The following is a 24,029-nucleotide window of genomic DNA, read 5'->3' on the forward strand; positions in this document are numbered from 1 at the left end:
CCAGTCTGACTGGCGGCTCTAGTCTTCAAAAACGTTGCAGCAAATTTCCAAACAGGAGTCATTTGGAAAACTGACCCCATATTGGGAATCAAAATGGTAACTTTCTCAATTGAAAATATATTAAAAACTAAGTAAAGTAACATATTAACAGCTTTTATCCTGGCTCCAGTTCCCCATGAACTACATAACTGACAGTCAGACCCGGCCAGCAGCTCTCACATCTACAAAAGGTCTATACTGTGAATACATTTAAATCACATGATATGATGCCTACTTCTCTTTCCCAACAATAGTCTGGGACACCACTACCCATACATGAGAACACACAAAACAGAGTGTCAGGGCAAAGGGTGCATTGGCATTGGGCCAAAGGGGAGTATTTTGACTAGAGAGCAAGTGGCTTAGAAAATATGACATCCACAGGCCTGTCTATGATCCCAAAGAATTCCTCCTGCGCATCCTGACACTCAAAGACAGAGGTTTTTCTGGCTTCACAGAGTCAAAAATCCCTCCACAGAAACTGAAATAACAGAAGAAATATCCTACATGCATCACATTCCTGTTCATTGACTTGAACCTTTTTTTTTTTTTTTGCTTGTATTTTGCAGTGGCAAACTTTGGGATCGCAGACCTCCCTGCAGCTTTGGATCTCGTCGAACATAAACTGTCTGACTCCGAGCGCAAGAGGAGGCACGCAAAGAAAGACGACTACAACATTGAGGTGCTGCTGGCTGTGGATGACTCGGTGGTGCGCTTCCACGGCAAGGAGCATGTGCAGAATTATGTTCTCACGCTCATGAACATAGTAAGTCTATTCTTGTGTTTGAATAAAACCGTTATTAAATTCTTACCACCCGCTCCTTGTTTATGCCAATTCCCAACGTGACATATCTACGCTTTTGATTAATGGGCTGATTGTTTTCCATATTTATTGATTGTCATAGTTTCAAAAAGTCAAAGGTGAAGTCTTGAAACCAAATAGTACAAACGCATAATTAAAATCACTAATAAATAAAATAAAGAAAAGCAGTGAAATTTAACAATGACAACCTTGAATTTGTGATTTCTTTCTGAGTTTTTCTTGAAAATAACTTGTACAATGAATCGGTTCTCAACTAAAGGACAGTTGCAGCTCTGTAAATATCCCTTTTTGGCATAAAAACACTGCTGAGTTTGGTAATTTTCGACCTGTAGAGGTGTTTTTCCCTCCTTGCCCTCTCTGACATCAGACCTCGCCACATTGCACTCGATACCCCCACTTTCTGGAGCTGTTTATGGATTACTGATGAGAGGTGAAAATATTTCTCAGCTCATTCATTACGGGTATCACCAGCTCCTACCACCATAATCTACTTAATGGTCGCAAATCCCTCAAGTCAGATTTTCACAGGGTGCTGGTTTCAGTCTGTAACAGTTACCATTTGGACCCTGCATGTTGGTTTGATTAGCTGCAGATCACTGGCAGGATAAGATAATTCCAGGAAGTCCTTATAGATGATATTGAGTGAGCTATAAAGTGAAATCAAGTAAAGTTCTTAAAAGTAATATCTATACACCCCCTTCATTCTGAGTAAAAATTGACAAGAGAAATGTGACACTTTCAGAAAGAAAGGCACAGTTTAAACAAACGAGGGTGAAAACTCTTTAGTTCCACTCGTAAGCCACAGGCTTGCTGTGTCTGAAAGAGCTCTGCCCACTCAAATCCCTCTGAATCCTTGCTCCGTGGCTGCAGAATGTGTAGTACCACCTGGAGAAACTCTCCCTGAGGGATTGATTACTGAACATCCTGTCTGCGCAAAGCCAAGGTGACTGCTGAGGTGCCTGCCGCACAATGGCTGTGTTGTTTGAGCGCAGACCAGGTTTTGTCTACGTCAATGTGATGCTGTACACAAGCCAGGGACACCTAGCGCCTGTAGCCCACAGCTGCTACTCTCGTTTTCAGGCACAACAGTCCGATTCCAGCCCTCTGTGTGCTCCTTCTGGCTTTGTAATCATCCCAGTATATGTGGGGTTGGAGTTTTTTTCAAAGGCTGAATGCATAGAGCCCTGAGTCAGAAAAAATATGCAACTTCAGTATTTACAAAAGTTGTCATGATACTTTTAAGATGCTATTTTTTGATGCTACGCTCATTTTCTAACCGCTTCTCTGTTTAAGGTCCAAAATAAACACAAGCATATAGATGGTCGTAGATAGTCAGTATAGACCAGTCTGAGCTGGTAACAAATCCAGGAGAATATGGGGTCTCTTGAGTGTTCTTTGGAGCATTTATTGACCTGAATGGGCTTCTGTGAATAGAATATTTGCTTAAATGCCTTGGGTGTAACCCTGCGTCCCAGAGCAAATTTGGACTTTTGCCAAGATAGCCTTTCTTCAGTGAGAGCTTTTGTTCTGAGCGGTCATGATTTTTACCCAGTGAAAGCTTAGTGGCTTACACTTGTTGGCGTTTTAGCATAGAGTCACACTGTTATTCTGTTCGTTATATCTCAACCTTTATGAGCCTGCACAAGGGCTGATATTGAAAGAGCCTGAAAAGGACATCTCTGGTTTTAACATTGGACAACATCACTGTTCCCATATATGAAAAGTAACTTGAAGCGTAAATTTAGAATATTTAGATAATTAAATGAGCTTAAATCACAAAAACAAAGAGGAGAGATTTCATGACATGAAACTGTAGTGAAAAAAAAAACTTGTTTCTTTGACAGTGAAAATCCAATTTGGGAGGTTTGCATACTTAGTTATTTGTTTGTTTATACATCATATTGGCTTTTCACGTATGGCTTGTTGTCCCTGTAATTCTGCAGATATGTATGCTCAAATACTGTCTCTGTCAGGATTGTGATTTCCATGAAGCAAATTACTACTTGTGGCATTTCTTTTGCATATGCTTTCATCGGTAGCAGCTGGAAAGGGTACAGACAGATAAAAAAATCCCAGCTATTCAGCGCCTCTGCTGTGGACATAATGAGAACATTGGACTTCACCTCAGGCCTCTTTTGAATTTCACACACCAGTTATTCGATGACCTTTGGTAGATCATTGTTATTGACAGGCTGAGAGGTGATCAACCAAAAAGTGATACTAACAAAAACCATGATCAGTTTTAATTTTACACCAGGATTGCAAAGTATTCAAAATATATTCCTTATAGCTTTTGCATCGTAAACATTAAACAATGATTGTTTTGCTTTATAATGAACAGAATTGAAATTTAAAAGAAATTCATTCATTACATAATACAGTTGGTATATGTCAAACTAAAGTTATTTTCAAACGTGGCATTTACTCTACTCAGGTGACATCACACTAAGGGGAAGGTTGTTTATGTTGTAGGTTTTCTGTGCTTAGTCTTGGCCATTTGTTCAACTTCAGTGTTGGGCTATATTGACCTGATTTTCTGGAAACCAAGATTGGGACAAGACTATTAGAGTTATTCCCTTTTTTGCCAAAAGATGAGAATATGAAAAACCCTCTCATGTATGTATGCAATATGTGAAGCTACAGCCAGTAGATGGTGGGCTCGGCGATAAGGAGTAAATCAAACAATGTAAAAATATAAAAAGAACATAACTTTACTGTAATGCAACCTTTAAAACCAGGAAAAAATAACAGTTATGCCATATTACATTATTATGATATCCATAATCTAAGACGATATTTAGATATCGAAAAAATATTGTTATATTGCTTAGCTCTAGTAGATAGGTAGCTTGGTTTAGCATAAAGACTAGAAGCTAGTGTGAACAGCTATTCTCTACCACTGCCGCACGACTTCATCCGTCTATAATCCTTCTCGTCACCCCAGTTTATCAGACCTCACCATCCACACCATCTCATATTCACACTAAGAAGAAGTAAAATAGATCAGTTGGGAGTTTCCTTCCCCATTTACATCTTCCACCTTAGCTCCTACCTCAGCCCCTACGAGCCACTAATCAAATACATCGGCTCCAGGTACACCGCCAAGGCATCTCCACAACACCCACTTTTCATTACCAAAACAGGAAAAAAATGGCCACTCGATTCTGGTTTCAAAACATCCGAACAGAATTCTCTGCATTTCAGCCATATCACCCAAACAATATTCCAGACACTCTTCTGCATCGGCACAGCATCCACAGCCACCAGATCAGGCATCTCCAACCTAACCATTCAGGTCCTAGGTTGCTGGCCATCCCAGGCATACCGATCTTACATTCACAACAATCTCAACAATCTCCGTCTAGCCCACACACAACTCAGTTCTACACAATCTGACTCTTTTGGGGGTCTGTAAACTATTCTGGCGAAAACTGCTTCCGAGATGGAACCCCCCCCTTTCTGAGTCTCCTCCATACGGTCATCATACATCCTCCCAGACCAGACATCAGACGACATCCACAGCTATTCATCTATCTACACATTCATAATGTTCATTAAATCTTTAACTAACACAAAGTTGTGGCATGGTCCATGCTAGTGAATTACATTTAGGTTTGATAAGGTAAATAGGATTCTCGCAATTACCTCTGGTGGCATTTACCTGGACAAATAGGTTTATGTTTTTTTATAAGAAATCTGTGGCTGACATTTCTGCTGCCATCTCAATACTGGAAATGGGATTTTGTTTGTGGTGCGCTTATCATAAAAAACTGATCTGTGGAAATTGTTTCTGGACACTGAATAAATTAGCTCTTGGGAGATTGGTTGGGTCAATGTAAAATATAGTGGAGTCTAAACCTACTCTAGCTGGAAAGTTTCCTGAGATAACGTCTGTTATGATTTGACACTATAATTAAATTGCAATAGAATTGAAATAAAACGTTTCAATTATCACAACCCTGTGAGGTACCATGTTTTGAACTAGCTACTTTATACTACAATATCCATGAACTTCGGCTGCCTTTGCTATAGATAAAAATAAGTGAGAGGTGTAATTGAGATTGGGAGTAAATTTCAAACAAACCAAACTGTAGCAATGTAAATAGACTAGACTTAGACTTCTCTTTATTAATCCTTTTGGGATGACTTCTGCAAGGAAATTGATATTTCCAACATCAGTTTTAGCAAAAATGTAGCCTAATTCACTTCCATTATGGGTCCTTTACTGTCAGTCACGTAACATTGTCTATGATAGAATAAATTGGAATTGTAAGTCCAGAAACAGGGATACCTAAGAAAGGCTCACACCTTGCAACTCTAATAGAAGCATGTGTGAAAATAAAATACATTTTAGTGAGCAGGAGTAGTTGATATGAGTGTGTTCATTCATAATATAAACTTAAATAAATAAATACAATATTCCACAAATGACGAAGATTATGCCAAATTATGCACAGATGTACAGATGCACAAATTGTTTTCCAAACTTGTAAAGTGATATATGTTAAGTTTATGAGTCTGTCACACTCACTGTCAACCCACATGCCTTAAAAGACCATGTGTAAACATGTGTTTTCTCTCAGTAGCTAGTTCATTGGAGAAATGTGAGGGTGCATTGTGAAGCTAAATCATTCCATGTTTGGTAATAAAAACCCTTACAAACATGTCCCAATTAAAATACTTACTGATTTATGGAAACATAAATATTTTCCCCTCCTCTGAACCTTATATATCACCTGTAAAGTTAAGCACTTGATTGAAATTATGGGGCCTTGGAGAAGTGGCAACATGTAGCAACCATTTGGCGAAAATGAAACACTCAAGTGAAATTAGACTTTGGATTTGAATGGGATCCTAGCTTGGCCCTATGTTAAGCATCTACATACCACAGCAATCATTATTATAAAGCCAAATAGCACTCACAAAACTTCTGGGTCAGGCTCATTTGCCATTGCATAACAATGCTGGTTTTATTGGAGGTTTCCTAATGTCTAAACATTTTTTATCATGATGCCAAACTTGTTGTAAGCAATGAAAAAAAAACTCTCCTTCATAGCTAGACAGCCTGCTGCCGGTTTGCTGAACATTAGATATAAAATGTATGGAAGCAGTGACATACAAGCATCAATGGTGTTTATACTGATAACTCTCAGAGCAGTTTAAAACAATTATTTGCTACTTGCTTAAGCAAATTTTTTTTTAAATCAGACTGACTTCCAAGAGAGAGGTGAATTGTTGGTTGATTGCCTGGTTATTGTGTCATTGATGAAGACATAATACCTTCCAGCATCACAAACAACTCCAAACAGCCTTACTTCTTCATTTTTTTGTCTTGTCTTTGATTACCCTGGGTATTAGGCATCACACACTAGCGTGGTGGGGTAAACATGAGCTCACTGTTGCAGTTTGACCACCAAGCTTCAATATTTTTTTTCAAATCTATTGATGCCAGTTGAGGTCTCTGATTTACATACTTTGAACGGCCATAATTATCATCTGTACTCTTTTCAGTTTGTATTTAGTGATAATAAACCGTATCCCTTTTGAAAGTTCAGAAAGAGATGACCTGTACATGTTATGTAGGCTTAGAATTGGGAGACATTCTCAGTAACCTTCATCATATGTGGTTTATTTAGTTTATTTCATCCCACAGATCAGTGACGGATAATGTTCTTTTCTTTTCAGGTTGATGAAATCTACCACGATGAATCTTTGGGAACCAACATAAATGTTGTCCTTGTTCGCATGATAATGGTCGGGTACCGACAGGTGAGCTATGTCGCACATTGCGGTTATTTTCTATATGTGCAGTTATATTTTCAAACAGCTTTCCAAGGCAAAGACATTTGGTCTCAGACATATTTACATATAAATGTAACTCAGATGGTATCCCTGTTGATTCATAACACACATAACAGTGATTTAAACTTATGTGTAATATTACATTGCTGTTACTGCCTACAGAAAGTGATGGAAACTAGAAAGAAAAGAAATGACTGTTTGCTCAAGCTTGCCTGACACAGCATCAACTTTTACTGAAACAGATTTTTATTTTATTTTATATTATTTATTATTTATCTCAAACTATCAACAATGGTGACCTCTTCATCTCTAACTCTTGGAAATAAATTGATAAGCTTATCTGCCAAAATGCTAAACTATTCCTCTAAGACATATATATGCATTTAATAACTCACTTACAGTCAACTTTCTGCAGTAATGTGATTTGTTAGGGTCATGTATCTGAGAATCGCTGGCTTCTGTAATTGGGGCAGGTGATTAGAGAAATCTGAACCAGACTTCACCTGGAGAAAGACAACATCTTGGCCATCCATACATGCAAATGAGTTTCTAATCAGCTTTTTACATGTGAGCATGTGCATGACAAAGACTTCTGACAGGGAAAGTTTCTTTTCATTAAATTAAAAGATCAGAAGGTTTAGAAGTCTATTCCACTGAATGTTTGAATATTTTTAAGATTCAGACACATTTTATGTCACTATAGAGTCTGTTCTGTCAGTAGCATAAAGGAAAAAAGTGTATTCTAACAGAAATAAAGATAAGAAAGCAATGTTTGCCAATTAGGGTTATGGATGTGCATGTGCCGCTGCATGTATAAGTGTATTTACAGTAACCAGGTTACCACAGGTAGCCTACTGCACAAGCAACTTGGTTTCTTGTGTTCCTGTTAACGCACTGGCTGATTTTATTTATAAATTTATAATAATAATAATAATTTATATGTTATATATTAAAGAATCATGTGGTATATTTCAAAAATATGTTACAGCACTAAGGTGCTATCGGGTTCTATAACAGAATTATGTATTGTATCTATAAACGGGGAAATTACGACACCAAAATAGAAAGGGGTCCTGGCTACTTAGGGTATCTTAGCAGAGTGTGGTTTGATTGACAGGTGTGGCCAGAAGTGATGCTAAAAAAAGAACACATTTAAAATCGAAGGAGCTGTTAAATGAACTTGAGGTGAAAAATGCATTATGCATGAGGATAATACTGAGAAGGGATTGATTTTATGTTTATGTAACAACACATATACAATGCAGAGCACAAGCAAATTTGAGTGTCCAGCAGCTCACACATAAACACACATTTCCATACACAACACAATTTCCCATATTAAATAAATAAATGCAATGCAAATGCTTGCACTAGAGAGTTAAGACAGGATAAGAGTAGCATAATTACAATTGCGGCACACAGCCAAGTTTGTATCTGGTTTGGTAGGACCGCAGGCCCTATCAACTGGGATTGGTCCGCTTGACCGTGACTTGGTAACGTCGTATTTCCCTCTACTCATTTCCCTCTATTAATTTCCCCCTACTCATTTCCCTCTACTCATTTCCCTCTATTAATTTCCCCCTACTCATTTCTGGGTACTTCTTTTTACATAAACAACATAGAATCTAAGGTAAGGGTTACATTTTCCTGCATCATATTTCTGAATGTGGTCATAAATAACAGGGGAGACACTTTGTTTCTCTGTCTACGCCTCTAGAGTCAGTACTCACTCCGAAGCAAATCCCCCATCACTCTCTCACTCGCTCTACCACACACTCCACATGCAACAACATGCATTTTGGCTTTGCTATTCTCTGACAGAGATCCGCTACAAAGCAAACACCAGCGCACAAGTATAAACTTCAGGCCGCTTACGTAAGCTCTGCGTGGAGCCCCCGCAGAACCATACATAGAAAACAAAACAAATCCCTCAATGTATAAGTTTGCTAAGTCACCACATACAAATATTTGAATTAATTTGTTTTTCCAATCACCTGTTGCTACATTATGCAACGTTTTACGTATTTGGTCGCTGGCAGGCTGCAGATTGTGTAGCAATGAGGTACAGATATACTATAATTTATGTGCATGGTGACAGTAATCAGTGAGTTATTATGCTTCAGAGCCTTTCAATCTACATAACTGACTGATGCTGCCTGGAGGCCCGGCATTTTGCTTTTCTTGTCTGCTTGCCAAAGCAGACATAGGCTGTTTACACAGCACCAATTAGATGACCTCACATGTGTTGAATTTGTCACCAGCGCACACTCTGAGAAGAAAGACAAATGCTTTGCCAGTTCTTCTGGATGTACTCTTTGGTATGGGCTGTGTTGTTGTCAATTAGCACACTGCATTATCCTTAAGTTATGATGTTGAATTAGAAAACGGAAAACAAAACAAAAAGATTTTTCCAACAACAGTTTCCACTTGGAAATGATCTGCCTCCAGTTGTAATACAATACCAGTTTGAAAGGAAAAAACACAGACACACACAAACACACGGCAGTTTTTTTTGGTACACAATGCACATCTGGCCTGTTGGAGTGCACAGGGAAGTAATATCTGCTTTCTATGTCCCACAGGAATTCAATTTACATGCAGACATATTTTAATTAAGTGCAAGAAAAAATGAAATTTCAGAAAAATCTTAGAGTAATATTCAAGTAAAATAGATGTGATGCTGATTGATCAAAGGTCAATGACTTTAAATTACTAAATTACTATTTTTAAACAGTAATTATAAGTTGTTGAGCTATGTTCTAAACAGATCAAAGCTTTCTCCTCATTACAGATTTCATAGCAAAGTAAAGCAAATTAATCGTAACCTATGATCCCAAAGCTATGAGCTTTTCAAGCAATAAAACTGAGGCCCTAGCTTTAATTCAAATATAATTCCATTGTATTTTTCTTCTACTTTATCATGAGCAGTGACCTATAGATTGAATTAAGATGAGCGTTCTCACCCATGGTTATTAATTCTATGCACATATTGAGCAGTAAAACATTCTTGCTGGTCCTTTTATTCCTTATATTCCAGTCTATATGCCTGATCGAGCGTGGCAACCCATCCCGCAGCCTGGAGCAGGTGTGTCGATGGGCCAACACGCAGCAGCGCCGTGATCCTGACCACGCTGAGTACCATGATCACGCCATCTTCCTCACAAGGCAAGATTTTGGTCCCGCAGGTATGCAAGGTACTGTATTTTTCTCGATCGAGGACTGTGCAGACTGAGTGCTGATATCTGCTTCCATTCACGAAAGGGTTGGCTTCAAGTCTTGCCCAGGTAAGATCGATGGAAACTTAAAAGTGGAGGCTGCAGCTGAGGTCGCAAACCCAATTGGACCTCACAGAAAAATACTTACTGAGAAGCTTTCCAACACCTTGCTGACTTGACATTGATGCCACCCTGGATATGAAAAATTAAGATTGATATTGTTCACGAAGGTTTTTGGCATGTAGAGAAAAAACAGAAATGTTTGTTTGTTTCTCATTTATGTAAACTAACTGTTGTTTTTTTAATCAGTTGGGTAAAGTGCAGTATGAGCTTTTCTCCACGCAGTCCTAATGATACATGTATGCAATCATTTGGAGGAGTTTCATACCGTACATGTTCTGTTGGTTTAGCATTTGTCTCATGCTGTATTTCTTCTTTTCAGCCCTTCAAAAAATTTTTTGAAGTGAGCAGCCTAACCGCCAGAGAAACTTGGTCCAGGATGAACAAACGTCCTCTGTGCACAAGTTCGATATCTTGCATTGACCTGTGTATAGTTTTAGCTTTTAATGCACACATGTCATGTTAAGAGGAGAACCAAAAGCTACCTGGTTTGCTAGTCACACCTCCGGAGGTTGCCATAGCTGCGATCGTGTTGTGTTCATAACAAGCTCAGTTTCTATGGTGTTGGGCTTGATTCGGTGCTGTGTCTCAGGGTCACGAACAGACTTCGCACTCTCCTGTCAACGTTTAGCTGTAAGATGGTAGATTCTATTTCTAAATACAGATATTGTGGCTGTGGAGAAAATAGAAGAACATCCCAAAACTTTCTGGAATAGCTGCAAACCAAAAGAAAGTTAATGAATCTTTGTAAACCGATAATGAGTTTGGCACATTTACAATCACTACACACACTGTAGGAAAATACTTGCACTGATACACCGTAATCAAATCCTGTTATTGATTTCAGGTGTTTTTGATCTGCTCTCTTTGCCACAAAACTTCCCCTCGCACGATGTGCAGTGTTTGAGTTTATCAACCAGATGACAGAGACCACCTCTCTCCTTACTTATGTCATCAGCAGTAGAGAAACAAAAAGCTGCTGCTGCACCTTTTCGCTTCAATGTGCCAAGCTTCCCTTCATGTGAATGTAATCTGCATTCACTTGAATTCCTTTTATCTGCCTTTCGGATAAAGGGTCACGCTCCATAACTGCTTTCATATTTCACTATTTCACTCACTGCACTAAATGTGTCCATTTATGAAACAAACTATCAACCATCTGACTCAAAAACTGTCCTTGATAGACATCAACATGATCATACTAAAGCAAAAAACTAAAACACAACAAAACAAAGACTCTGCTATGACTGACTTGCTGCAGATGTTTCTCTTTTTCATCACCACCAAAATCCCTTGATGCTTTTTAAGACTCTATATCACCGGCTGTCTGTCTGCTGCATTTTCTGCTTTTTACCTGCATGCCAAAAAAGGTCTTCTGATGGTCAGAAAGCATGAAAATGATCTGAAAGCCGCCAAAAGGAGGCCGGGACGAGCTAGCTTCTGAACCAAACCAAAACGCGCTAAGCTGAATCGCTGCACACCTCTTGATCGAGTTATGTTTAATGTTTGTGCTTTGCTTAAACGTTTAGTAAAATGTGTTAAATGTTGTGATGCAGGGGCAGACGTCTGCTGGGTACAGATGACAGGCTTCCAAGCTTAATGTTTTTATTCCAGACTTTCTTGCGAGGAGATGTTCAGGCTCCTTCACCTTCCATCTGCTGTCCATTAGCCCTAAGCAATGTGCTGTGTTACTGCCTAAATGCAACCTTCTGTCTCAGATCAAAAGCAGTGCACGTATAGACAATGTGGGTTTAACATATAATTTAAAGCAATCGTCACAGTATTTAGTTTTTTAACATGTGCTAATCTCATGCCATGTTTCCACTACGTGGTACGGCTCTGCTCGACTCCCCTTTTTGGAACTAGGTCCTTTTCTCTTTTTTGGATGGGGAGAGTGATTAAAAAACTGCTCTTGCAATTGATGGTAACTTGGCTTATTAAATATCACAGGTTTGTGCAGGATGTACCGTGTTGCGCTAGTCACAATTCTCTCGGACCAATCAGTGTTCAGCATTGTTTTAACTCCACCTTCTAGTATCGACTCAGCTTGCTTGGAACCTTGACAGAGGTGGTATCAAAAAAGTCCTAGGTACTATACACAACTTTTGCTAATGAAAAATCTCAAAAAAAGAGTGAGTTAAGTAGAGCAGAGAAGAGCCGTACCATGCAGTGGAAACACGGTATTGGCTCTAGACTCAGTCAGACAGCCAGCTTCGCACCAAAAAAAGATTGAGACTGCCACAATGACTGCAATCACATCTTAATTTAGCTCTAATTTTGTACCTTGATTATCAGCACTGCATGGGAATGTCACGACCTTTATCCTGGTACTTGATTATTAGGGCTGTGTGGTCTTTTCTGTTGCCCAGGTTACGCTCCAGTTACAGGGATGTGCCACCCACTGAGGAGCTGCACTCTGAACCACGAGGACGGCTTCTCCTCCGCCTTTGTGGTTGCTCATGAAACCGGCCATGTGTGAGTAATGGCAAGACTATGAAAGGACAAGCAGGGTCTTTGCAGGATCTTGCTGCATCCAATTATGCCAGCAGTTCCGTATGGTAACTGTAGTCTGTAATCAAAGGTAGAGAGAGCCCTTTAACGAGGCTCTGTTGTCTTAACAAAAAGATCTGGTTGCATCAACATGTGCACGCATATACCCAGCCAGGCAAGATGAGCTTATTCAGCTCAGTGGTTTGAAAAAATGCAGTAAATAAAACGATTATGAAACACCTCTCAATACTATGCAGTCCAATACAAAATAATTTTTTTTATTATTATTTTTGTGGCAATTTATGCCTTTATTATATAGAACAGCTGAAGATGGGGGAAGGAGAAATAACACACAGCAAAGGCCACAGGCTTGAGTTGAACCTGCAGCCGCTGCGGTAAGAACTTAGCCTTTGTACATGGGGTGCATGCTCTACCAGGTGAGCTATCCCGGCGCCCTAAATATTACTTTTAGGATGATCTCCAACATTTTAATTTACACATTTCCCTCACCGCCAACAAAAATGCAAAATTGTGAGTTTCATAAAAATGGATGTTATAGCAAGGCGTTTGTGTTGAATTAGAATATGAAGTAGCCACTGAGTGCATGTTGTATAAATTATTTTTAGAATATCAATGGAACAAAGGTTTTGAATACTACTTTGATTTCCACACACTTTTCTAAGGTTAAAGTTAGGGTTCGTGTGTCATGTCCCTCTTATATAGATACCTTCAAATAAAGTGGTAAACACTTTGTGTTGACATTTAAGAGTTAGGGTTAAACACAATGCTTAAACCGTGTTAAATCATTCAAACATTGACTTTGTATTATATAATTTGATTTATACATGGATCATTTAAAATATGAAATCTTTTGATTACAAAAAATACCACCAAGTTTAAAATGCCTTTTTTAAAGCTCTGCAATTGAACTCTAAAATATATTAGTAGTAACATGTAACAGCAATTATATACCAAAGAAGTACAAGTCAAACCTCAATACATTTTAAGTATCTACTAGAATGTGTCTACAGCATGGAGTATAATGAACCATCAAGTTCTGAAAGTTGGCTTTCCTCAACTGATTTCTTTTGACTTAGACCAGAAAACATTTGACTTTAGACATCTAGGCAAAGTCCTTCTACGGCTGCTTGTGTTTAGACAACTTTAAACACTGATGCATTGAGCCATTTGGTTTATTTTATTGAATGAAAAAAGATTTGTAGTCTTCAAGTAAAGAACTGACGTTATTTCTGATCCATGCCAAGCTAAATGGCTGCCAGGTTGTAGCTTCATATTTACTGTAAAGACATTGATTTTCTCATCTACTCTCCGCAAAACAGAGAATAACCGTATTTCCCACAATGTATAACTAGTTAAGTTAAGTAGTTTAGTTTAGTTACTGTCCACCTCTATGGCTCCCTATTAATTAAGCGTGGTTTAGCGACAGGCTGCATCCACTCAATGAACTTGTGGAGCTTCAATTAGAGTCATTAGTAGCGCCTGCCTGTGGTCATAAACCAGAGTTATCATGTTTACCTACTGGTCCATTTCACACAGGCTTCCTCTCCTGTAATGGGGCTCTAAAGGTTTTCCCACTGCCCCACGAACATCGAACAAGTGGCCAGACAGACTTGATTGACTGTCACATCGCACAAAAGAACAGAAGAACAGGTCATTAACCTCTTCATCTGCTAACAGTGGAAAGGGGCCAGACTCCATGCTATGCCTGACAGTGCACGACTAATTCAGTGATTGAATGCACCACTTTAAAACTGGACGGCGTCCAAACTTTAAAGGTGTTTTTGGTTCAATAGTTTAGAGTGCCAAACCAAATATTTCTCTCTGACTGACTGACTGAGACATAGTTGAAATGCATGTACAGTACATCTCTATCAAAACAAAACAACAAATCAAAACAGGCCTCTGAGCTATATGATGACATTAATGGCTGACAGATGTTCAGGTAAAGACCTTGTATTATATTTTTTAAAACTAAAACTGAACAACCAAGACAAAACATATGAATCATAATTTACCAGCACACTCATCAGCTTTTCTTTGCATCTTTGTCCCCTTTTTATTCCTCACTTTCTAATGTCATCTTCTGTGGTAAACAGTGTCCTCTTGCAGTAAGAAAGGGAACAACTTTTATAATGCACCTGAACAAAAATTAGGGTAAAAACTTAGAAACTTACGTCCATTGTTTCCATTACGTCCTGCTATTGCTGTTCTTGCTGTCCTTTTTATATAATCACAACCTAACATACCAGAATATCAACAGACAATAATAAAGAGACAATGGACATTTGCTAAGTAAAATAGGACCTATAAATTAGGGCATTGCTAAAACCAAGATAACCCTTTATTTAACATACTAGATAGCAGATACCTGAGTGATGTGATGAGGGTCACATTGCTCAATAATGCCTTATTCAGTGAGTGAACTATGTGCACATCCAGTGCTTTAGATGCCAGTCTTTAGGGAAGTGCATACACAGAAATAGAAGGACACACAACTTAAAACAAGCCCAACAAAGCCCAACATTAACATGTTGACACTATGTACAGATATTAGTTTGGAAAGTGTGTGTGCATATATATATATATATATATATATATATATATATATATATATATATATATATATATATATATATATATATATATATATATATATATATATATATACATAAACACACATGTATGCAAAAACAATAGGGCAATGCAAATGGTGTTGGATTAAATAAAGAAGTTTAATATAACAGGTTGCTTATATATCTAGAGAATATGAAAATATATACAGTTTATACATTTGACAGATATATGCAGTGTGCTGTATATATTTGAGAAATATTTTAATGTTTCAATTATGCAAATTAAAGAATGATGCCAGCAGCATCTTTAACTCACTGGGTTTTCTCATCGAGGATTTCTTTAATCAGTCTGTGTGAAGAGGTTGAAGCATGTTCCTGTCGCTTCTGTCATGGCCAGTGAGCTTAGACACCATCATTTCATCCCCCAAAAAGAAAAAGTTAATTAGCTTGTTGGCCTTTAACAACCACTGCTCTCCGTGAGGCTTGGTCACTGTGTGAGTGGCAAATGCGATTTGATGTTCCAAGATCATCCTGAATGTGTATGGAAATGTCATTCTGTTCAGAGTAAATCAGCCAAAGGGTGACACCTTGTAGCTATAGAGAGCTCAAGGTGACATTTTACGTCTTTTTTTATTTTTTTATTTTTTAAATCTTTTTACTTTCATACAAAGATTATAGATGCATTAACCTTAAAGGTACTTTTGTAAAAGAAAAACATCTGGTGTAGTTTGGATTTTTTGAACTGTGGCATTTTTGACTTCTTTTTCATTTAGCAAAATATACTAATCTTCTCAATGTGTTGCGTTTATTGCGTTTAATGCGTTTATTGTTGCAGCTGAAGAACTCTATCAAAATAAAAGGCAAAATCAATCTCTGGCTTTAGATTGGGAAATATCTGATAAATTACCAAATTTCAATACTTTACAGTCAAGACTTAATTCTATGGACACATTTGGATTAGTACTCAATATGTTTTGAGTTTTCATAATTATTTCTCCTTTACTTTGCTTTCCTCCTGTTCCATAAACCATCTCTTTCCTCCGTCAGGCTGGGCATGGAGCACGATGGCCAGGGGAATCGTTGTGCCGATGAGACCAGTATGGGCAGCATCATGGCACCACTTGTCCAGGCAGCTTTCCACCGCTATCACTGGTCACGTTGCAGCAAGCAGGAGCTCAATCGATACATCCAGTACGTTCCGAAGTTCCAGCTCCCTGACTTCTCATTTTCTCCACTATTGGTTTTACGCTGCACAGCTTACGTTAAGCGGCTCAATGTCTTCTTTTTTTTTTTTTTTTTTTTTTTACTTTCTCCTTATCTGATCTGTTCTTCAAAGATCGCCCATCTTGATCTTGTTTTTCTCATGGTATGAACATTAATAATGTTTGCATCGAAAATGTTTTTGTTAGTATTCACAAATGTATCTTATTTGATCTTGTTGAGCGTCCTGCTCACGTTTGATTAACAAGCTTACTGTTGAATTTTTTTTCAATCCTGTGCTTAAGGCTCTTTTGATTGGCTACAAATAGTTTTTAGAGTGCATTTTAAAATTTTAATCACTTCTTATAGAGCCTTGCATGGGCAAGCTCCCGCTTACATCCAGAATCTATTGCACGCCCACATTTGTGGTTGCTCTCTGAAGTCTTCAGGCCAAGACCTTTTATCAGTCCCCAGAACAGGTTTTAAAACCAGAGGTGATCGTGCCTTTTCTGTGGTGGCTCCAAGGCTCTGGAACTGTCTCCCTTTAGACTTGAGAGCTTTGGATTCTGTGGAAACCTTTAAAAACACCTTAGACAAGCCTTTAACAAGCAATATGGCTTAGTATTTTATGTGTTTCTGTTTTATTAGTTTTTACTGTAAAGCACTTTGTGACCCCTCTTTTTTGTGAAAAGTGCTACTTACTTACTTACTTACTTACTTACTTACTTACTTACTTACTTACTTACTTACATCTCGGATCTGTTTTTCTCATCTTTTCTTCAGCTCCTATGACTGCCTTCTGGATGATCCCTTTGAACACAAGTGGCCTAAACTTCCTGAGCTCCCTGGAATAAATTATTCAATGGACGAGCAATGCCGCTTTGATTTTGGTGTCGGTTATAAAATGTGCACCGCTGTAAGTCCTTCACGCCTGTGTAATCTCCAAAATATTGATTGATTTATTTGAGTGACAGTGGCATACAGTAAGGGTGGATTGTCCTCCTGCAACATGAATAAAGTTAAATGTGTTTGTTTACATTTCCAAAAGGAATAGCTGATGCACAAAATTGCTGTTTTCCCATTTAGTTTCGAACCTACGACCCTTGCAAGCAACTGTGGTGCAGTCACCCAGACAACCAGTACTTTTGTAAAACCAAAAAAGGTCCTCCGGTGGATGGAACCGAGTGTGCACCAGGAAAGGTGGGTAATGTGTCTGAATCAGCTTTGAATTATAATTTTGTTTTTGTACAGTGGACCTTTCTGATGTCTCTAAACTAAAGAGAAAACCAAAAAGCCAGTAATTTACCTTTCTACTTTCTGCCTTTTAGCATTGAGCTTTGTTTCTCCTGTCTTTTTCATATTTTTAGTGGTGCTTCAAAGGCCATTGCATCTGGAGATCCAGCCAGCAACCTCAGGGCCACGATGGGAGTTGGGGTTCCTGGTCCAAATTCAGCTCTTGCTCCAGGACATGTGGAGGTGGAGTTCGCTCGCGCAGCAGACAGTGCAACAACCCTCCGTGAGTGAGAGCAAGAAAAAGAGAACACACTGAAAGAAAATCTGATACTTTTTCAGAGGGCCAAATGGTTTATTTGCTTTGTGTGCTCATCCAATGCAACAGATGATGCAGTAAAAGTGTAACTGCAGAGCTGGAGAGCAGGGACAGAGTGTGATCCAGCACTGGCTTTGATTAGGTTTGCTGCATAAACTTGACTTGAAAGAGTGTGAGCTACTGTATGCATCTATGTCAATTTGTTACTGTTTATATCAAGTTTTAAATGATGCCATTACCTCTTCATTTAGCATTTTTTTTCAGTTTTATAGCATATAATGAAGAATTTATCTTAATTTGTGAGCCTTCACAATTCAGATTTTTGCAGGTACCAGGTTTGTTTAAAAAGCCTTTTGAGCTTATTACAAGCATGTGTTTCCGGTTTTGGTGTGACCATCTATCAGTCCACCTTAAAACCTTGAACTGTTGCACTGTGTTTGGAAATTAAGTCATTATTCTAGGGGTATATCATCAGCATTACACTATCAAACTTCCAACCGCAGAAATGCTCACACTGTTTAAAGTTTGAATTGCTTTGCTCATTATTTACAGTATGTATTACCCATATTTGTTCATCTTATTATTCTAGTACCATTGAAATACAGTTTAACCTTTTAACATGGCAGTTTCTTTTTTTCAGTTTCCAGCTGTTTCTAAAATTCAAAGAAGCAGAATACATTAAGTAACAACGCCCTTCCCTACCTCCACCTAAAGAAGGTGTCTCTTAAGGATATGAAAGGAGAAGTGTCAGTTATTATAAAATGTATAGCATGATACAGTTTATGTAATTTGAGAGAGTAAAGAATGGATTGGAGGAATCCACTTCTTAATAAATTTGAGTTTTAGAGCTTTGTTCCATGTTATTTGTCCGATCTCATAAAGTCTCCATACTTTTCAAACCCAACCTTTCCTCCAAAACCTCATGGAATTATACCAAGAAGAACAATCTTTGAATCCTCGGGAATATCATGATGGAAAACTTCTTTCAGAGCATCCTTTTGTTTCTGGTATTTATCAGGCCTGCCTACGGTGGTCGAGATTGTCCCGGCTCTGCTTTTGACTACCAGATGTGCAACACGGAGGAGTGTGCTGGCCCTTACGAGGACTTCCGTGCTCAGCAGTGCATCCAAAGGAGCAACAAATACCACAACAACATCAAGCACACGTGGCTACCGTATGAGCACCCAGATGGTAAGTCTGGAAAAAGCGACACAAAATTGTCTCTCTCTTTAAGAGGTTTACTTTAAAGTTTTGTGCAAAGCATCAACCGGGACAGATTACATTTGCAGGAGCAGCTGCTCTCACGCATATTCAATGTAGGTGGGTGTTATCTCTCCTCTGTGTCCTGTTGATGTCTTTTTCAGATTCTGAAGCTATTTGCATGAACGTAGGTGTGTGCTTTTATGTTTTCAGAGGCCCGTAAGTGTGAGCTGAGCTGTACATCAAAGGAAACAGGAGAGGTGGTGTTCATGAATCAGGTGATGCACGATGGGACCCGCTGCAGCTACTCAGAGCCCTTCAGCGTGTGTGCCCGGGGAGAGTGTCTGGTATGTCTCTGCTAAACTACATGCACTCACAAACACAAACTTTGGCTTGTTTTGAATTTCATATTAAAAGCCATATAAAATAAGATAAAATTATAAACTAAAAAAGTCCGCGAGAAATTTTAACACTGTGCCTACTACTTGGTGCACATCCAAATATCAATAAAACTTAAATGCCGATGTGTGCCGATGTGCACTGAATAACCTTTTTTTTAATCTAAAGACATGTAATGTAAAGCATGCAATAATCTCTATGCATGCTTTATGCCAGAGATCAGCATCCTCAAGCAGCTGAGCACCAGGAGGAACACTGCATCTAATAATAACTATCACCTGACAATGAGCTGAGTTTGGAAATGCCATTGTTCCTTAGAGTCTTAACTTTTATTCAAATTCATGTTGATGATTAAAAAGGTACCCTTAGAAATAATTATGCAGATATTTGATGGCTGCACACCTCTGCACACACATTATTTTATCTTAATATGAACCTTGGACGTAAAATTTAAAATCCTGTTTTGGCAGGTCAACTGCTCCATGTTTTGGCTACATTCCTGTCATGTTTGGGTGTGATTCTAAAGTGCATCATCTTAAACAGCCGAACCAGTTGCCTGCATTGTTTTTCCCACGGCATAATTTTCCTAGTAGAGCAATTTTAGTCTTCATAAAAGTCAGCCGCAGCGTTGCCCTGATTTAATTGACCGTGCGTGCCTTTCTCTCATACAGCATGTGGGCTGCGATAAGGAGGTCGGCTCGTACAAACAAGAGGACAAATGTGGAGTGTGCCAGGGGGACAACTCCCACTGTCGCACCGTGAAGCTGACACTCACCAAGACGCCTAAAAAGAATGGTAATTATCAGCGACGTGGAAAGGCCAGTGCTGAAGTAAGCAAGTCTGCTTCAGATTAATCATTAATGAGACTTTCAGTATTTAAGTTTAAATTAACTAATCCTGAGGCCTTAAACACATCTTCCCATATCTGTGTTCAACCACAACTTGTATCCCACCAAACTTTCATCCAACAAAGGAGCAAACTTTCTGTGAAATAATTGGCTGCTTTTACAGCCCGGAACAGTACCAGCTGTTCAATTATCCCAGCTGAAAAGGGTCTTGTCTTTTTATTTTTGTAGGAATGCTGAAAATGTTCGACATCCCAATAGGAGCCCGCCACATAGTAATCGAAGAGAACGAGACTTCCCCTCATATAATTGGTGAGTGTGTTACATCCTTTTTCAACTGTGGAAACACAGGATTCTGTTGGTGTTAAGTAACAGAATCAGCTCTTGACTAAAATTCACAAGACCAGTTTTCCAAATGTTACAGGTTTATGGTTTGTGTGTTTCCGCGTATGACCACATCGCATTGTAGTTGTTGGCTCATTTAAGACTGGCAGTATGTCTTCAGCACAGGGTCACCAACATCTTCACTCAATAAAGAAGGACATTAAAGAGTCTGTTCACCCTCAAAACACACATTAGCATGTAAACAGCGTTGGCTTCATTTGTCCAGGTTTGAGATATCTGTCAAACTCTTGTCACTACTCCAATTCGATGGAGGTAAGAGGAATCCAATTGGAACACATTTTTTCTTAAGGGGCATGAACAAGTCATTTAGTAGAACAATGATTGAATTTGGAGTTTAAATATGTTAACAAAATCAATGTGATGGGCATTGAGGCACTCAACAGTGTAACATCACCGACTGTGTAATATTCCTCGTCCATCTCCATGACTACCACTTCCCCTTGATCACCGTCCTATCTGACTCATTGACCACATTGCTGCACATTGCAAATTAACTATGACATTAATGCAAATAATCACAATTAAATATTTTAATTGTTTGACAGCACTAATAAAAACAACTTAAGTGCATAGCAACACACCAAAAGGAGAAACAATATCTATAAACTGTTACAAACAATGAATTCAATCTGTCCCTAAAGGAGTAGGATAAAGCTGAAGCTTCATTTAACCTCTGTCCAGATTGGTGCTAAGTAAAGGTTTAGTTAAGAAACATTCTGCAAATGTTAGTCACTTGTGTTTTCTCTTCAGAATTTGAAATTATTGAAGTAGTTGTAAAATGAAGAATTTCACAATCCTTATCAAATTAGCTAGTGGTGTGCTGATCACATTCACACAATTGCACACATTCATACCTGGAAGCTGCCCAGCACTAAGCAGCTACAGTGGAACGGTTTTAGTTTTTTTTAGGTTAGGTTTTTTTAGGTTTTAGACCACCACTGCCTTAAACAGCCTAATGTGATAACCTTTTACAACAGGGAACTGTTGAAAGACAAAATGATTACCTCTTGTTTTCCCGCAAAGCGGACATCTGTTATTTCTCCCAATAGATTATGGTAGATGTCAGTGCAATCACCGTACGTAACAGGTGCTATTGTGGTGGTGGGAAAATAACAAAACAGCTCTCTAATTTAAGCGGCACTGCTGCGCTAATGACTTTCTGTTTAAGCTCACTGTAGGCTTTATCTGTAAAAACCTTGTGTCAGAAGTAATGAGACTGGAGCATGTCTACAGGTTTAAGAAGAAGTACCTGACATGTATCTTTAAATTTACAATAGCTCTCTGTACGACTGACGATGGTGAGTCAGGATCACCGAGGCGTTCAGCCCAAACCGTCCCTCTCCTCTTATCTCCACTCTTTTCCTTTCTGGCTTTTATTAGCTCATGGGAAGAAGAGATGACATGCAACTTGGAGAAATTACCGTTGGCTAACCACATCTCAAAATACGTACTGACACGTTCCCTGCTAAAAGGAAAATCACAGTAGTTTGTTTGGGGGTGTTGATCCTGAATTTGTGTTCAATCTTTAAGATTTTTAATGAATGAAAATAAAGGTTATATGATGTGCACACATTCTTTTCCACCACACATGCATGAAGAAAACTTTTTTTTTTCACTTATTACTGACAGCTGTGAAGAATCAAGTTACTGGAAACTTCATACTGAATTCAAAAAGTGAAGACGCTGAAACAAAGACATTCATCGAAAATGGTTTACAGTGGGAGTATTTACTCGAAGGTGGAAAGGAGACGCTAAAAACAACTGGTCCTCTGCATGAAGGCATTGTAGTGCTGGTGAGTGGGACTGGAACAGGATCATCACTCTTTACTTTCCTGTGTTTCATTGTTTTTCTACTAAACCTGTCATTTCACTGCAGGTCATTCCCCAGGAAGAAGATGCAAAGATCAGCCTGACATATAAGTATATCATACATGAGGACCTGTTACCGCTTATTACCAACAACAATGTTCTTCTGGCTGAACTGGACACCTATGAGTGGGCACTGAAGAGCTGGTCTCAGTGCTCCAAACCCTGCGGGGGAGGTAAGATTTCTCTAATATCTTTCCTGAGAGACTGATCACAAGTGGACAGCTCTAAGTACGCGTGTTCACACTTGGATGTAAGAATGTGTCACACATGCATCTTGAGTGACCACATGTGATCAAATCTCACTTCCTGTAAATGCAACAACAAAAAAACATATTTTATGTGCATATACATAGATAGCAGATATAGAAAAAAGTAACATTTTTATGTGTGACGGCTGTATGTGTGTATAATATGTTTGGACTTTCTGTGTCAAATCTCTGCAAAGCACTTGAACTAAAACACAGACACAAGACTCACTCTCAATGGTCTATGTGACATGAGAAAAATATTGAATGAGTATGTTGGTCTGCCCACAGTTGAGTAGGCTGGCTCCTCAGTGCGGCCCAATGTAGAATGTATGTTCAAATAACCAAGCAATTTAATTTGTACATCGTTACTTGGTGTGCGTTCAGAAAAATGAAAGAGTTTTTTTTCACCATGGTATTGTTAATCTATAGAGAAGAATATTCAATGACTGATTAATAATATTTGTTAGCAGTAATAGATAGATAGATAGATATTTATTGATCCCAAAAAAATGGGAAATTACAGTGTTACAGCAGCACACAAAATATACATACATACAATATACATGAAACAATAATAATTATTATAACAAAATATAAGAATAAAATATAAGAATGTAAGAACAAATATTTAAGTATATACAAGATCGGAAAAAACTAAATGTGCAACTGTTTAAATATAAGTATGCTAAAAAAATGTAAATGAACCAATCGTTCCGGTTGCCCTTATTGCAATATTGTGGTGATGATTGAGTGTCATCTAGCAACCAGGGATGAAGTGTTGAAGAGTTTTATTGTCTGTGGTAGGAATGATTTCCTGTAGCGGTCCGTGCGGCATTTAAACTGTCGGAGCCTCTTTGAGAAGCTGCTCCTCCGTTGGACCAGTGTGGGGTGGAGAGGGTGGTCAGGGTTATCCATGATAGATAACAGTTTGTTCAGTGACCTCCTCTCCACCACAGCTTCAAATGTGTCCTGTTTGCAGCCGATCACGGAGCCAGCCTTCCTGATAGTGGATTCATATCACAATTAATTACAACAACTATTTCCAATTATTAGAATATATTTAGATTTTCTTTTCCCTATTTTTAATCATTATAAATCAAATATCCTTATTAGCAAATTAAATATCCTTTTTCTACTGTTAGACAGACAAAATAAAAAATGATAAAGCCCAAATTACAAGAACTGGACTCTAGGAACTTAGAATTAGTTGAAAGTTAAGCAATTTAAAAAC

At 38.4% G+C, this 24,029-nt stretch overlaps 1 protein-coding gene across 2 annotated transcripts in view; it reads left to right on the plus strand.

Moving 5' to 3' along the window:
• The window catches only part of LOC117936948 (A disintegrin and metalloproteinase with thrombospondin motifs 14), a 42,790-nt gene that overhangs the window by 14,183 nt on the left and 4,578 nt on the right, over positions 1 to 24,029 (plus strand). The window contains exons 4-17 of one of the 2 annotated variants that reach the window (XM_034860486.1): positions 609 to 805; positions 6,548 to 6,631; positions 9,702 to 9,858; positions 12,369 to 12,474; positions 16,131 to 16,274; positions 17,067 to 17,199; positions 17,370 to 17,483; positions 17,651 to 17,799; positions 18,851 to 19,023; positions 19,246 to 19,379; positions 20,103 to 20,226; positions 20,508 to 20,588; positions 22,311 to 22,474; positions 22,558 to 22,723. In XM_034860486.1, coding sequence (XP_034716377.1) covers positions 609 to 805; positions 6,548 to 6,631; positions 9,702 to 9,858; positions 12,369 to 12,474; positions 16,131 to 16,274; positions 17,067 to 17,199; positions 17,370 to 17,483; positions 17,651 to 17,799; positions 18,851 to 19,023; positions 19,246 to 19,379; positions 20,103 to 20,226; positions 20,508 to 20,588; positions 22,311 to 22,474; positions 22,558 to 22,723 — 1,926 coding nt within the window. The remainder of the gene's footprint in view (positions 1 to 608; positions 806 to 6,547; positions 6,632 to 9,701; positions 9,859 to 12,368; positions 12,475 to 16,130; positions 16,275 to 17,066; positions 17,200 to 17,369; positions 17,484 to 17,650; positions 17,800 to 18,850; positions 19,024 to 19,245; positions 19,380 to 20,102; positions 20,227 to 20,507; positions 20,589 to 22,310; positions 22,475 to 22,557; positions 22,724 to 24,029) is intronic. The other variant, XM_034860487.1, reaches the window with a different exon arrangement.

The sequence above is a fragment of the Etheostoma cragini genome, chromosome 21 (genome assembly GCF_013103735.1).
Source record: "Etheostoma cragini isolate CJK2018 chromosome 21, CSU_Ecrag_1.0, whole genome shotgun sequence".
NCBI classification, from domain to species: Eukaryota; Metazoa; Chordata; class Actinopteri; order Perciformes; family Percidae; genus Etheostoma; species Etheostoma cragini.